The 16,070-nt window shown below is 33.4% G+C and overlaps 1 protein-coding gene across 5 annotated transcripts in view; it reads right to left on the bottom strand.

Moving 5' to 3' along the window:
- Nucleotides 1-339: 339 nt before the first annotated feature.
- Nucleotides 340-16,070, bottom strand: part of TMEM161B (transmembrane protein 161B) — a 68,830-nt gene continuing 53,099 nt past the window's right edge. For 4 of the 5 annotated variants that reach the window (XM_081053774.1, XM_081053772.1, XM_081053773.1 and 1 more), the window contains 7 exons: nt 13,504-13,655; nt 12,951-13,011; nt 12,302-12,442; nt 9,368-9,481; nt 5,272-5,446; nt 2,777-2,873; nt 340-1,624 (listed from right to left, as the gene is read on the bottom strand). In XM_081053774.1, coding sequence (XP_080909900.1) covers nt 1,347-1,624; nt 2,777-2,873; nt 5,272-5,446; nt 9,368-9,481; nt 12,302-12,442; nt 12,951-13,011; nt 13,504-13,655 — 1,018 coding nt within the window. In that variant the 3' untranslated portion in view covers nt 340-1,346. The remainder of the gene's footprint in view (nt 1,625-2,776; nt 2,874-5,271; nt 5,447-9,367; nt 9,482-12,301; nt 12,443-12,950; nt 13,012-13,503; nt 13,656-16,070) is intronic. The other variant, XM_081053776.1, reaches the window with a different exon arrangement.

Genomic DNA, 16,070 nt, shown 5'->3' with positions numbered 1-16,070 from the left:
CTCAGATCCATTCCCTTTAAAATTGTAACCCTTCATTTTGGGTTTTGATGTAAAAAGCATGAAAAACAACTTTACAAGTTTTTAAACTTTCGTTTAAATTTTTCAATCAAATTCTATTTCTGGACTATAAAATAAAATTCAACATTTCCAATTCTAGACACTACAGATGTAAAACAAGTCCTAATTAACACGATTTAAATGATACCTGTAGATATGTTTGGAGTGGGAAGGGTTCTGATTTTTGAAAATGACAGAAAAAGAATATTTATTCAGGAGAAATCACCTATTTATAAAATATAACTACTCTCACACAGGTAACAAATAAATTGCTTGCTCTAATGAACTTTTAAAATGTATTTTAATCTCATTCCAAAAAGAAAGAAAAGTTCTAGATACAAATACATCTCTTTCAATCATGTTTTAACATACATTCAGCAACTTAAAATATTATAAGGATCCAATATTTTCATCTTTTATAATCTCCATATATTATATATTTAATATATAATATATACAATACATACAAGTAGTCAGCAGGATTACAAAGGAACTTTCTAAAAGTTTGATCAATATTGATAAATATTTTTAGATTAAAAAGAACTATTTAGGATCATAAAATAAAATAAAACATGGGAGGCCCAAACCTAACAGCAAGACTGCAAATGTTCATATAGCTAATCACTTTAAAAGATCCTTCAAGTTGGATAGAATACATTTTAAAACAACACTCTTGCTACTTTCAAGCAGCAGTACTTATAGATATCAAGCATGTACATCTCCATTAAATTTAAAATTACTATTCAGCTTTCTTTACTGTAATATACAGTAGCTATTTCTTCATTTCTGTTGGATTCGTTGTTGTTGTTTGCAGAGTGTAACTAATAATTACCAACAGAAGTGACTTTAGTTCTTCTCCCCCCTCTAAAACATGGCTCAGTTTGAAGGTTGTTCGATAGGCAGCCACATGAATATTAAAAGTACCTTAATACCATTAAGAGCAATCAGTCAATAACTGGAGTTACATGAAAACTTTCAAACACTGCTGGAGGTTTCTGTAAACCAAGGTAATCAGAAGTATTACCCTGTAGATAGACCTCTCACATCAGTTAATACAAGGAGTTAAAATTCCAATGCCACAGTATAGCACTTAATAATCTATTCTTTAATTTTCCATATTATACCATTAATTCACCCTGAGAATACAGAGGAAGCATTTCAAACAAGATATTCTGATATGTTTTTTTTTTTCCTTTGTACTTGCTTTCTTCTGGTTTTTGTCAGCCCTTCAAGGGCACGAATATGTGAATCCAAAGTGTGACTTGGATATTCATTTTTGTTAATGGAGATCACGCCACAGTGAGATATTGGTGATAGAAAAGCCCAAAAAGGCTTGTAGAAAAGAGACAAGCAGCAATCCACCAGGTCAGAAAAGACAAAAGTCCTCGAAAAAGCAGAGGAGTGAAAATGTTTTTTAAGCTGCTCAGTGCCACTGTTATTTGTGTAACAGTTACCTTCATCTTCCCATCAGCAGAGGGTAATTCATGGTAAACAGAATTGGAGGGTAGACTAGTATCCACTGGCAAGGTAGAAATAGATTGTGGATAAATGCCCCAGGAATGATTACCTAGAAAATTCAAGACACAAATAAAACTTGAAGATTAACTAATTCCAAAGCTTCTTATTAAAAAAATTAATAAATTCTTTAACTCATATTTGAAATTAAGAAATTTAGTGCTTATGTTAAAAATAAAGTAAAATAATAATCTTTCTATATACCTGTTAAAAAATTCACTTAACTTGACCAGACTACAATCTGGCCTCTTCAGTAAAAGTACAGATAAAAGCTACAAGTCCAATTTACTTTTAATAACAGCATAAAATTGGACAAAATAATAAAAACATTTTTTCCTTGTATAATACATGAATCAACTACTTCTACTGAGTGGCAAGGACAGATTCAATAACTTCTACTTAGAATTCTTTTCTTCCTCTAGAATATCAGAGTAAATTTCTTCCTGAGAAACCATCTATGATTTCAATGTGGGAGGCTATTAATAGCTTGCAGAATTTTTTTCATGATATATTTTCCAATGTTGGATAGGATATGAATCACATAATTTACAATTGAGATACTCCTTATGTTCCATAGATTCCTAAAGGACATTTACATCTAACATTAGCTCTACGGTATCTACTAAACCCACCCCCAAAATACTTTTAAGTTCCTTTAGCTTCTTAACCCTCCCCACTGGCACCAAGGGAAACGATCAATATAGTAATGGATAGTTCCTGAATAATATCACACAAGGACTTGATAGTTTAGTGAACACTTATAGAACTTGGTTCTTCCACAGAGAAATCTAAACATAAGTTATCTATAAAGTAGACCTCACCAAAGGATTCTGCAGTTCATATAAGTTTATAAGTACCTTGTAATAATTTAAATGTTAGGCACTAACAAAATCTTAAATTATTCTTTCATAACACAAAATAAGATCAACAGTGCTCACTCCAGTTATTCAGTAAATTTGGAAATTAACCTTTAGCAAACAATTCTTATAAGTAAAGCATAACATTTAAAAAACATGGGCCTGAGCTTTCAAAATCAAGATGAGGAGCCAATTTCTACAGCCAGAAGTTTCTCATGTTTCCTCTTAAAACTTTTAAAGAGGGAAACAATTATAAAAGGCATTCTTCTTTCTAGGTAACAAAAAGCATTATTAATTACAGACAGAAAATAAAACAACATGTTTCCCAGTTGCCAGGGCATGCCTACCTAGTGTTTTCAAAAGCAGAGTTGTGTGAAGCAGCATTACGAGAGGTGCCACATACTGCAGCGCAATGACACAAAGGTAATAAAAGACTCGAGCCACCTGCAACCAACAACATTCTTAAGTGTCTAGTATGGCTGACATGTTATGAATAAATTAAATTTGCATATAATTGTCAAACTCAATTGCTTAAGAGATAAGTAATCCTTTCATAAAAAGGAAGCTAAATGGTAGTAAGTTTTCACTTCATTATAAATGCCCCTAAACTGACTTCAGAAAGGCTCAGTTTGAAGAGAAGTTTTTTAAAATGTGAAAATATTAAATTTCTTAAAAATAGTTCTTAAGTGACAAACATAAATTGGAGAAAATAACCACTAAAATTTAAATGGTATACGAGGTCTGGCAATTAAGTTTGCGAACTCATCCTAGAAAAAGCACTACATATCTCACTGCTGAATATTACTATGGTCACCTTAGAAGTACTGCCCTTGGGAAGCCATACATTTATGCCAGAGCCTAGTCTGCCCTTCAAAGCAATTTTGGAATACTTTTTCTGGAATGGCCAACACACAGCTGTTGTCGTATTACCCTTGGTGTCCTGAATGTCATCAAAATGTCTTCCTTTCAGTATTTCCTTTATCTTCGGGTAAAGAAAGAAGTCATTGGGGGCCAGATCAGGTGAGTAGGGAGGGTTTTCCAATACAGTTATGTGTTTACTGGCTAAAAACTCCCGCACAGACAGTGCCGGGTGAGCTGGTGCATTGTGGTGATGCAAGAGCCATCAATTGTGGGTGAAAAGTTCAGGTTATCTAACTTTTTCACGCAGCCTTTTCAGCACTTCTAAATGTTAACTGCTTGCCCAGTTGGTACAAATTCATAATGAATAATCCCTTTGATATTAAAACAGGTTAGCAACATCGTTTTGACTTTTAATTTGAACAGAAGGAACATTTTTGGTCGTGGAGAGTTGGCTGACTTCCACTGTGCACTTTGATGCTTTGTTTCAGGGCTGTATTGGAACACCCATATTTCATCACCAGTGATAACGTGGCCCAAAACATCATCTTGACTCGCCAAAGGTCTTGGCAAACTTCAACTCTCCTTTGCTTTTGTTAATTGGTGAGCTCCTTCAGGACCATTTTTGCTCACACCTTTCTCATGCCAAGATTTTCAGTTAAGATTTTCCTAACTGTTTCTCTATCAATATAGTAATGGATAGTTCCTGAATAATATCACACAAGGACTTGATAGCTTAGTGAACTAAGCTATGCTTCTTGGTCTGCTATGCTTCTTACAGGCAGGTGATGATTCTGACACACAATTGGATGAATTTTTGCAATGTTTTCGTCAATTCTGCTCGTTCCTGGCCACCCTGACCTCTCTTCATTAGTGACGCGTTCGCTCTCCTCAGAAAAATGTTTAATCCATTTGTACACTTTCGTTTTCTTCATGGCATTATCCCCATAAACTTGGACTACCATGTCCCTGATTTCGCTTCTACTCTTGCCAAGTTTAACAAGAAATTTAATGTTTGTTCATCGCTGTAATTCAAGCTCAGACATTCTCGCAATAGCACACAAAAACACACAACAATACGCCACTCAGCAAGACATGGCCACACGTCGACATGAAGACAGCTATGAGACACTGCTATACCAAGGTTATGAAACTTTACCGAGCTGTTTGTACAGTGCTGCCGATGTAAGCGCACGGTGGCGAGTTTGCTAACTTGTCAGACCTCGTATATTCACTTACATTTCAAAAATAAAACAAAATGCTAAAATCTCTAATGACAGACACCTAGAACATTTAATGAAATAACAGCAACAGAGTCATATATGAGCATAAACCCCTTATAAAGACATTAAAATCCCCATCCTATATGAACATATTTACTGACTTCAAATTACAGAAAGTATAAAAATATATAAAGAAAAAACAACAAAAAAAAGTTGTTTGAATCTTGATAACCACTCCTAACTTATAAATCAGTCAAAAACAGGGGATCCAACTTCAATTCTCTAAAAGGAGATGATCAGGTTACAGGTCCAGTTCACTACAACAGTGAGTGGATTCCTAGCACTTTGCTTCTCTTGAAACTCCGTTAAGTTAGATGTTTACATTTCATGTTAAATACTTAGAATACTGTTAAAAGGAATAAATGTAGTCGCTGAAACTGGTATTTCCTACCTTTTAATTCATACAGGCTGGACAATATGTTGTAACGTCTTTCATCTCAATTAGGGGTCCCATTTTAGCAACAGTAGACATACCACAGCTTTGATACTTAAAACATTTGAGGCAAGGAGAGGAATCGAGACCCTTTATTCACTTAGCACCAAAATCAAATCAAGGTCGCTTTGGTGTCTGCTTAAAGTTGTCCCATTTATTTACAATAAGAATATTATGAAATAAAATGACTATTAATGGAAACCAAATTCTTTTTTTCTTGCAACACAGTATTTGCTATTTTTCATTTTAACTATAGTTTAAAACTTACCATTTTCTGTAGCTCAACTGTACTTATTCGCCCTGCTTCTTTCTTCATCTGATGCACACATTTCTGGGCTAAGTTTAAGTAAGCTTGTAGGTGACTACGCATCATGGCCAATCGCAAAGCACACAGCAGGATTATTAACCAGAGTCGCAGGGTATCGAATGTAGCTTCTGTCATTCTACAGATCAAAAGGGTGACATGGTGCTCTCAAAGATCAAAATATGCCAGCATGCTAGTTATATGTATGAGTGTTCACCGTATAAGATGTAGGAAACCTACATTAGCTGGAAACGTAAACAAAAGTATCCCATTGTCACAGACTTACCTATATAACACCCATATATATTCACTTGTATAACAGAACCAGATAGATAAATGCATCCTGAAAGTAAAGTAGTAACAGATATCTAGAAGAAAAAAGTAGAACAGTACTTGGAATCCTTCTCTACCTTCCTCCACTGGGGGAAGAGAAGGGGAAATGGCTGTGGAATGAAGAAAAGTTGGGTGCACTTACACTGGAAATTGCAAAAAAGAAAAAAGGAAACAGGAGAGTGCCTAGCAAACTCTCAAGAATGACTCATATATTACTGGCTAGAGTTCTGTCAATTATATAGATAGTTGGATAGGATCTTTCAATCTCCTAAGTTCCTGATTGGGATCATTGGAAAACATCAAGATTCTGATATATTATGAAGAAATCAAATGCCTCCTATTCCTTTTCAACAAGTCACCTGCTATGTACATTCTGAAGCTGGCTCAGTTTCTGAGCAATTGCTCAAGGCTAAGGTTAGGACTCCAGATGAGATGTACCCTCAGGACACTTTTTTCAGAAACTAGACTACTGGCTCCTTAAAGGGTTTTAGAAAGGTTAATTTCTGACGTCATTTTGGGGTTTAATGTTTTAAAGGACCATGGTTTCTGCTTTGCTTAAAGGATTACATTGTGAGTAATTTGAAAATAATGACTACACCATGCTTGGAATCTAGTCTAATCTCTAGCACATAACAGGTACTTAATATATGACTGTTGAAATGTGTGCAGTGACCTGCCACAATAGGATCTGGAACTTATAAGGGTCTCTCCCTCAAAATTTTAAGACCATGAGGACAGAATGTATGGCTATAAAAAAAAAAGGGAAAAGATAAAACACCTTACAACATTTTTTCCTCAAACAGGTTCCATTATCACCCTTTGTTCTGTCTAATTTTAAGTAGCTAGGAAAGGAACTAAAACACAATATAGAAGTTGCCTTGGGAAATAAAGTTGAAGAATAGTATAGGAAACAGAGGCAGCTGAAAAGAACATGTGAAACTGTACAGTTTTTTATTTGAACTATTTAGGAAATAGAGGTCAGACATAGGGATGGAACAACGGCTTTATTATATGTATGCTCTCTGATTTCCTTTTGACAAGGTCATTAGTGCACATGGATATAAAAATTCCAATGGAAAACATCTGTTGGTTAGGTAGAATAAAGGCATCACTTTTTATCCATAACTTACATTTCCATTATAATAAACAATGGCAGCAAGGAGACAGTCATGTAAGACTGACAGTACGTAAAACGCAAAGCCACCAACAGCCTTGAGCTCTTCCAAGGGGCCTATAGACAGCACTGGTCCCTGGAGTTGTGCAACAAGGAGGCTTGACTGGTAGCATGCTGAAGACAGCTATTATCTAGGCTTTGAGATAATAGAATGATGGAAATGGAATAAAGCAGTGTACCAAAAAATATTTGCTCAGTTTATGAGGAGTTAAGTATTTAGGATAATAGTTATTCAATAGTACGTTCTAATTCAGATTACTTAACTAACTTCATAAAGATGTGGTAAATTGATCTGATGGAGTATCTCAGAGAAACCCTAAGCTGGGATAAAATATATAGGTAAAGAACAGGCAGAAGACATTTCTACAAATTTCTGAAGCCACTCTAAGTTTCACTGTATATGCTGTCTTTTTGTTTTCTTCTTGCAAGGTCACATGCACACCTGGACTGTTTGCTAACATTTTATTTTTTTGATGCTAAATCAGAACACACGGATAGATTTAAATAAATTTCCAGCTTGTAACTGCGTTATAACCATTTCTACTTCTCACTACAAATAAAGTCCTTTCCACAAACCATTCAGTCTATGCAACAAGAAAAATCTGTCACTTGTTTTCTTCTCCGTCTCATTCTCTTTGACTGACTGGCATCCATTCTTTCTCAATCTACCACATGGACTGGATTTTAAACAAAATTTCAATCACCTCTGTCTAATCACTTAATATAATGGTCTGACAAATAAAAAATAGGATGGAGCAGAGTAAAGGCTGTAATTTTGAAGTGCTTATGAAACAGGTCAGAAATGGGGATGGGACAAAGGAAACAAAGCTATATATAGTAAGAGGATCCGAGGTCTTCATGTACAACAAAAGTATTCCTATAATTTAATATATACCCAAGGGAAAAATTCCATATCCCCTTTTCTTTTAAGCATAGTATTTGCTACTAATTTGCACAGTTTAGTTCGGGTGACAGTGAGAAATAAATGTTGGTATAACCACCAAATGCTTTATATATACCTAATCTGACCAAATAACCTTAGCCAAATTATTTAATTTCTGAGTCCATCATTTCAGCTATAAAATGAGATGAGAACAGCAATCACAAATAGAATTCTTACAAGAATGAATGTGATAAAATATGTGAAGTATCAATACCTAGCATAATAACTGGTGTACGATGGGTATATCATAAATGCTGGTTTCCTTGTTTTCCTAACTAAACTAAGGCAAATATAGAATCAGAGAAGATTATTAAGGGCGTATAAAATCTAAGTAATATGACCAAACTTCAAAGGACTGAAAATGCTTTCAGCATTAGACACGAGTTAGAAGTTTCTCTGAAATTTCTGTCTAGAACCCTAGGAACCTTAGGATATACTTTTAAATAGTGAATCTAACAAATTAAAATTACCATTAAGGCTTATTTGCGTGGTGAAAAAACATTATGACTTCTATGAACACTTCCCTAGTTCAATAAGATTAAGTCCTTAAAAAAAGAGTTATGGTCCAAGACAAATTTGTACCAGGATCTAAAAGAAATATATAATATAAAATGCATACTATGGAGTCAATGACTAGTCAAGGTTTTTTATTTTAATTTTGATGAGGCAAAGCAGAGAAAGAACATTTATTAAGCACTTACTTCCAGCTGGTTGCATTACATGTGTTCTTTAATTCCAATGATAACTTTGTGAAGTAGATACTATTATTTTCATTTTACAGATGGGGCAACAGAGGTTCAGCGAATTTAAATAATCTCCCTCAAGTGACAATTTTAGTGAGTCTGAGAACTGGGGTTTGAACCAGTTGTGTTGGAATTTTTCTATTACTCTAACATAGTTCTAAAAAGCTAATGAATTAACATATCAAGTAGAGTTATTAACACCTTCTAATAAATTGTTTGTTTCCTAACCATCTTCTTGTGTTAAAATACAGTTGTCTGAGGGAATATGACCTAATATTAGATAATAATGTTAGGCATTATTTTTTTAATTTTCATAGGTGTGATGACAATATTGCTATGTAGGAAAATGCCCTTATTTGGCAGAGGTACATACTAATTAGTAAAAATGTTATGCCTCTAATTTACTCAGAAAACTACATAAAAAAAATGAAACCAAAAAAGGGTGAAGCAAACATGGAAAATGTTAATAAGTATTATAAGGGCTTCATATATGAATTTCCATTTATACTCATTTATTCCTCTATAATTTTCACAATTAAAAAATAACAGAACTGTATCTTAAAAACAGACAAAATGACAATAGAAAAATGTAAAGTAACAAGTGGACATTAAGTAAAAAAAACAAAAGAAAACTTATGCGTATAAGGTAATATTAATGCAGGGTAATAATTATTCAGATTAATTAATGAAGATCACAAAAGATTAAATGATAACATGTAGTTTCAATTTTATAACACATCTTTTAGTGTTTCTATTAAGTTTTATAAATACATATCCTAATATTCTCCTTAAAAAACTTAAATACAGTATATATAGTATATGAGCACATAATGAAACAGAAATTAGCCCTCAAACACCCATACTTACAAAGGGACACTTTCTTTACCCAATGGTGGGTTCATAATGTAGTCCTTGGTGATTGGTTTTACCCAGAGCAGAACCATAAATAAAGGTGCCAAGAAGTTGATATGAAGTAATGTTCTGAAAGTATGTAAGAAATAAACATAAAAATCCAGAAGCAGAATACAGTAATAAATACAGAAACTTGGGACTTACAAAATAAAGGCAAAACTGTTTTCAGTATTTTATATTTAATGTACTACTGTCACCATTATTTTATATTTATCACTATCACTTAACATTGTTTTGAGCCCTTGCAAAACTACTTCATTATCTTAATTTTTCAGATGTGAACATTTAGATCCAGGAAAGTTTTAAATGACTTGCTCATGTCAGTATTATAGGTTAGAGGCAGATCTAGCACTAAAATCTAAATCTGTTCCCTTCTAGTCTAGTGTTCTTTAACAAACTGCCCCATCTCCGATTTAAATAGGTAAATGATTCTCTAACTTTACACAATCCAGTGAATTTTCAGTATGCACGAGTCATCTTTTGACACTTTTCAGTATAGCTGAAACAAAATGCCTCCTTATTTTACAAGTAAAAGATAGTGATTAGCAAGGTCCATAATACTAAAATGCATATGGCAGGTTGAACTTATTACAACAACTTATCACTGAGGGACCCTTCAATATGTAATGATCATATACTGTTCTAATTAGACCAGCGGTGTCCAAACTTTTTCAACGTTTTTTACCAAGGGCCATATGCGGTAAAATACACAACAGCCGGGCCACTCACTCAAGGTGAAGTACGTATTGCCTCACCTGGTTTATGTAAGTAAACTAAATATATTTTTGGAATTTGCTGTGGGCCAATTAACAATGGATTGCAGGACACAGTTGGCCCACGGGCCGCAGTTTGGACACCCCTGAATTAGACATTGTTAAAATTATAAATGATTCACTTGTTTCTTCTTGATTGTAAATATACCTGAAATTAATGTCCTTAACAAACCAAGGAAATTTACATTACTTCTAACAATGCAATATACCTAATACAGCAAAAGTTTTCAGTTAACTATTGTCTCAAGTTTGTACCCTACAAAAACATGACTAGTAGGGATTTTTCTTATATTAGAAAAAAGACAAATTTTTCAGATTATTTTACTATCATATACTACTTTCATTACCAACCACACTGACGGGCTCAACTGGAGGGTTGTAAACACACACACACACACACACACACACACACACACTTCAAAATATCACTACAGTGTGATAGTAATCTATGTGAGGAAACAGAGCCAGATCAAGAAACCATGGACACCAGACAGTACAGGGAAGGAATTCTGGTTCTAAACTCTGGCATTAAAGTAAGCAGCAGTGCCTGGCGATGGGGATGAGGAGAATGCTGCTCTTTGTGCCAGTCATGCTACTTTCACAACAGAACTAGCTTGCCCAAACCCTATGTCAAGGCTGAGTCCTTCAACACGGGGGCTACAATAAACTGAAAATAAATAAAACTCCAAATCCCCAATGGGAAAAAAAATCTTAGAAAAAAGCCAAGTTTTACTGAAAAGGATGCTAAACCGTGCCCCCCCACCCCAAACCACCACTAAATGTTTTAAGTGTTTTTTACAGTGATTCTCTCACCCCACAGGCTGGGGAAGAAAGCAGCAGTATTAGGGATGCAGTGTTGCTAGGGAACACTCTAGTATTAAGGAGCAGCCCACAGCGGTTTCAGTAGCTGGAGGGCTCCCCTCCACCCACCCTTTCAGCTTATTTAAATCATAACGCTGGGGTTAGAGGACTGAAGTGTGTGTGTAGAGGAAGGGGGAGAACCAGGTTTTGTTTTAAAGGAAGCCATTAGAGAGGACTGATGGGAGAAAGGCAGGATGTAGCCAAGAGCATACTGAGGAAAAGGAGGAGAAAAAGAGGGATGAAGTGTATACTGGGAGTTGAGAATAATACACACACACACACACACACACACACACACAGCATATGTTAAAAAAAAGGGGGGAAACAACAAATAGACTATCAAAATTAAAATAAGGGAAAATGACACAGGTAAGAGAGCTAAGGTAAGAGAGATAAAAATGTTACAAAGACTAGAGAATCATCAAGTATGAGGTTTTAAACATCAGAAATGTTCGGAAATAATCACGCAAACTTAATGACTATAAATACGTATCAAAAAGGACTATGCTCAACTTGGGCTTATAGTGCAAAACAAAAAGATGAAATGAGAATTTGGATCTGAATGTGAGTTGGAGATATAAACGTGTCATTCTGCCAAGGTGTCCACATCAAGCAAAAAAAATAGGTGACGATCACAAAGAATATAGTAAATGGACTTTGAATGGCATATATATATATATGTATATATATATATTTTTTTCTCCATTTGAGAACTAAAATAGAATTTGACAGTTAAGTCATCTGATATTTGATATTATACAGTATTAGTAATCCCCAAATAAAATAACGTATTACTTTACCAAGAGTGTTACAAATATCTTGTATGTATATAGATTTCACTTTCAAAAAAATTTTAAATAAAGTATTAAATTATTTAAATAAATGTATATAAAATTTAAATAAAATATTTTTAATTAAAATGTCCTAGTTTAAGAAAATTTCCATAGACCCAATTGTAGAGATTACAGTATCATAAAATTGACCTGTGAGTTAAAAAGAACTAAAATACTGGCTTTTCCATTTTAACAGATAAAAGAATTTAGTAATTGATATTATATTTCTTAAATACAGGATTTAAAATTTGTAAGTGAATAAAAGAAACTTGCTTATAGTATAAAGAGGAAGTAGTGTGACATCAAATGGTTATTCATTAATTTTCAATACAATAATTTATGATTTCATTACAATAATATACCTTCATTAAGATGGAAAACATATATTTATCTGCATGTGCTTATGTACATTTTCCGCTTACTGTGTAATTTTTTCTGTTGCCAAATTCAGGGCATCCAGATGCATTTGAGCCAGCCGTAATCCAGGAAATGTCAAAAAAGCCCCAATGAGTGAACAGAAAATAGCCAGGAAAAATTTGAAAGTAAGTTTTGAAACAGGACCCCTAAAAATAAAAATTTTAAAACAACTGATAAATTTTTAAAGGTAACTTTCCAGGAATTTCCTTTCTTCTAATCAATTGCTCTAAAAACCGCAATAATATAGTAAGAGTAATACAAAGCAAATGTTTACAAAAAGACTGCTCTTATTCAAATATCTGTAATAGATTTTGGCAAAGTATAAACTAAATCAAGCATCTCTTTAGCCACATTTGTAACAAGCCAACCTATATATTCAACACAGAATATGATACGTTGATATGACCCAGATATATATTTAGTTTAATCTGTGGTGGCAGAGGAATTAAATAAAATCCAAATAACAATTCTCTGAAAGATCCTAACTTTATACAAATGTAAAATTTATGAGCAAGGATATTTCTAAAAGTGACAGTCCTACTTGAAAAAGAACTCTTTTCACAGACTAAAAACAAAAAACTACTTATAATACTGTTTTACTAAAAATAGAAAAATTTAAATTTAAAATCATGCTTAATATTTTTAAAAACTTACTGAGATTCTAAACCTTGCTTTTCAAGAAACTGCATTGCACTGTCTGAAAAATTTGTAAACCCTGTAGGGGAGAAAAAAAAATATTCTTATCATGGGTAAAATACAGGATCTTTCTTTGGAAATAAAATACTAGAAAACAGAGCATCTTAAATTTTGAAGTGACTAGTTTAATTCTTTCATGTGCTAATTAGTAAGCCATATGCAATAAAATTTGGTTATTAGCAGGAAGTCTTTGAAAAACCATTTGCATTAAGATTTGCATCTCTATCTATGTGAGTAAACTTGAGCATTACAGAAACTTATTTAACTGTAAGGAAAAATGGGGAGGGAGTCACATTTCTGGGTAAAGGTAACAAAAAACAGCTCAAAGAAAAAAGGAAGAAAGATTTTACTTCATAATAATAAAGGTTAATTATTTAGAACATTACAGAATATGCACCTCACAGCTAATTTTAAAAACTTATCTGGTATAAAACTTACTTAAATATCAAAGTCAAAAGTATTAACACTAGATAAAGCAAAACTGATTTTTAAAGTTGTATGAAATTATTACCTGTTTCAAGTCCAAATTCCAGATAGTTTTCTGTTACAATCAAGACTGCCATTGCTTTCACGAAGAAAAAAAATCCAAAGGTAACACAGACTGATCTTTCACCACCATCTTTTACTTTAAAATAGTGTGTAGTTAATGAAAATAGAACTTTGCTGCAGAAGGAAAAGTTCAGGAAAAAAACCACAAATAACTTTGTGGGAGTTAAACATAACCATCTTTACAGGAATTGAACTCCAATAAAATTTGACTACATTTCTTTTGATTCTACAACATACTTATCTACAAGGCGGTTTTTGGAAGGAACTGAAAAACTAATGAAAATCTGAATAGTCTTCCAAGACACAGGCCATAGAAACGAAGCAAATCTAAGTGAAGTTATAATATTATAATTAATGAAAGGTGCACATACACACATTAAGCTGTAATTAGGGAAGAACATATTTCTAGTTTTTTGACTCAAATTTTACTACTAGGTTATTACAGTAATTTTATGAAATAGGTTCTTAGTGACATGAGAAAAGCCAAGGTAGAGGTTATATCAGGGAACTAACTATCTTTATTGGGCACGTTTCTCAAGTATTTATATTTGGAATTAAACACACAAACACAAATCACAGGAATCATCTGTAAATCATTCAATAACGCAAAATTTGACAATTACTAATAGCCACTGGCAAGCAGTGGTAGAAAAACTAAGTATCTGGGATCACTATTAAACAGTACAACTAAACAAAACACTCTAGAGTAAAGAAGTTCCAGTTGAGTACTCAAAAGTAGCCAAAGGTTTAACATGCTGACCTATTAAAAAACATTAAAATATTTTAATTGTATATGAAAATATTAAAGAGATCACTGTATCTGAACTCTCTTCCACTAACTGATCAAATAAAGATCACATCAGTGGATGATCCAAATTAGAACTCAGATTTCCATCATACCAAACTGTCCTCCTTGAAAGCATAAACCCACTAAACAAAATAAGATGCTTGGCAAAAAAATCTAGAAAAGCAACTTTTATATATAAAAGTTATATATTTATAAACTTATATAAATATAAGTTTACATTTATATAAACTATAGGTCCAATATGGAAAATAATAACAGCTGTCATTTAGTATTTGCCAAGTGCTAAGCACTACCAATTAACTCATTCTATCCTCACATAGCCAGCTATTATCACTATTTTACAGATTTTTTTAAAAGTGTGGGACAGAGAGATTAACTTGCCAAGATCACACAGCTACATTACAGTCAGATGGGATTTAAATCTAGGCAGTCTGGATCCAGACTCTGTTCACTTATTATACTGCCTCTACAAAACTGTGACATCTACAAAACTGTACATAAGTACAGCACCTAAGTTATGTGGTGGTTTACCAGTTACCTATAAAAAAATAGAGCTGCCATGACAGAAGTAAACAGTTCAAACATTCTCACAATCAGAAGAATCTTTATTCAGGAATGGCTGGGCAAGAGTAAGGACTTTCATCCTTACTCCTTAACAGGAAGCCGTCCTTTGTTGCCCTATTTAGAAGGAGTTAAACAGTTATTACCCACTATCTATTATTAGGATTCTACCTAGAATACTGAATATGAATGTAGAGTCCCAGGTACTCTAGCTACAGGTACCTACCCTAAGTTAGCCAACCCAAAGGTAATAAAAATGGATGACTCTTTTTGGCATCTTTCAAATAGAACTTAAAAATGGAAATAAATCTCTACTAGAATGTAAACTCCATGATACCAAGGATTCTTCTTTTGTTCACTGCTGTAGTTAGAGCACCAGGAAGTGCCTAGTGCGTAGTAGGTACACAAGCAATCGGTGAATAAATTTTGCCATGGAAATGTTTTACACAGCAGTTTAGGTAAGCTGAAATAGTACTAATTCTATACTTTAATGGTAAGTAAATCTTTTGAAGAATGATATAAAACATAACACTGTTTCCCAGGCATAATATATTCGAAGTACAAAACAATACATAAAGGTTTTAGTATAAGAGCTGTTTTTATCATCATTAATAACAAAAATACAAATTATTTACCACTCAGTGTTGTAAACTTAAAGGATTTTTGGGTCTTATAAAGGATAAGGCTTTGTTTTCCTAAGGCTATGGACAGTTCCCATTTTAAAATGACAACAAAAATGAAAAGTAAAAAAATAAAAAACCCAGCGAACTACAGAATAACTCATCTTTACCCACCTATTCCTGGGGCAACCTGGCCTTGAGAACAATGTATGATGGGAAGTATCTTTATTAACCTCTTTTGGTCAAGCACCTCATTTATCAGGATCATCCCTTTTCCTGCCTTTCACTGTTCTCACAGTTAATTCCAATTTAGCTAAGCTCCCTTTCACACAAATCTCTACTTTTATTCAAATACCATCATTCAAGCAAAATACTTTCTCAAATTTGTTTCCCTAATTACTTATTAGCAGTAGCATTATGTTCTTTGAAAAAATTATGGTCTTGTACACTACATTACAGACCACATGAACTTTCATAGGCTAATCCTGGCAGGGGGAGGGGGTCATTTATAGCATTATTTCTCTAAAAAAAAAAAAAAAA

The sequence above is a fragment of the Rhinolophus hipposideros genome, assembly GCF_964194185.1.
Source record: "Rhinolophus hipposideros genome assembly, chromosome: 7".
Taxonomy (NCBI): Eukaryota; Metazoa; Chordata; class Mammalia; order Chiroptera; family Rhinolophidae; genus Rhinolophus; species Rhinolophus hipposideros.
The sequence above is the reverse complement of the archived record's forward strand: the minus strand, read 5'-3'. Positions and strand labels throughout refer to the sequence as shown.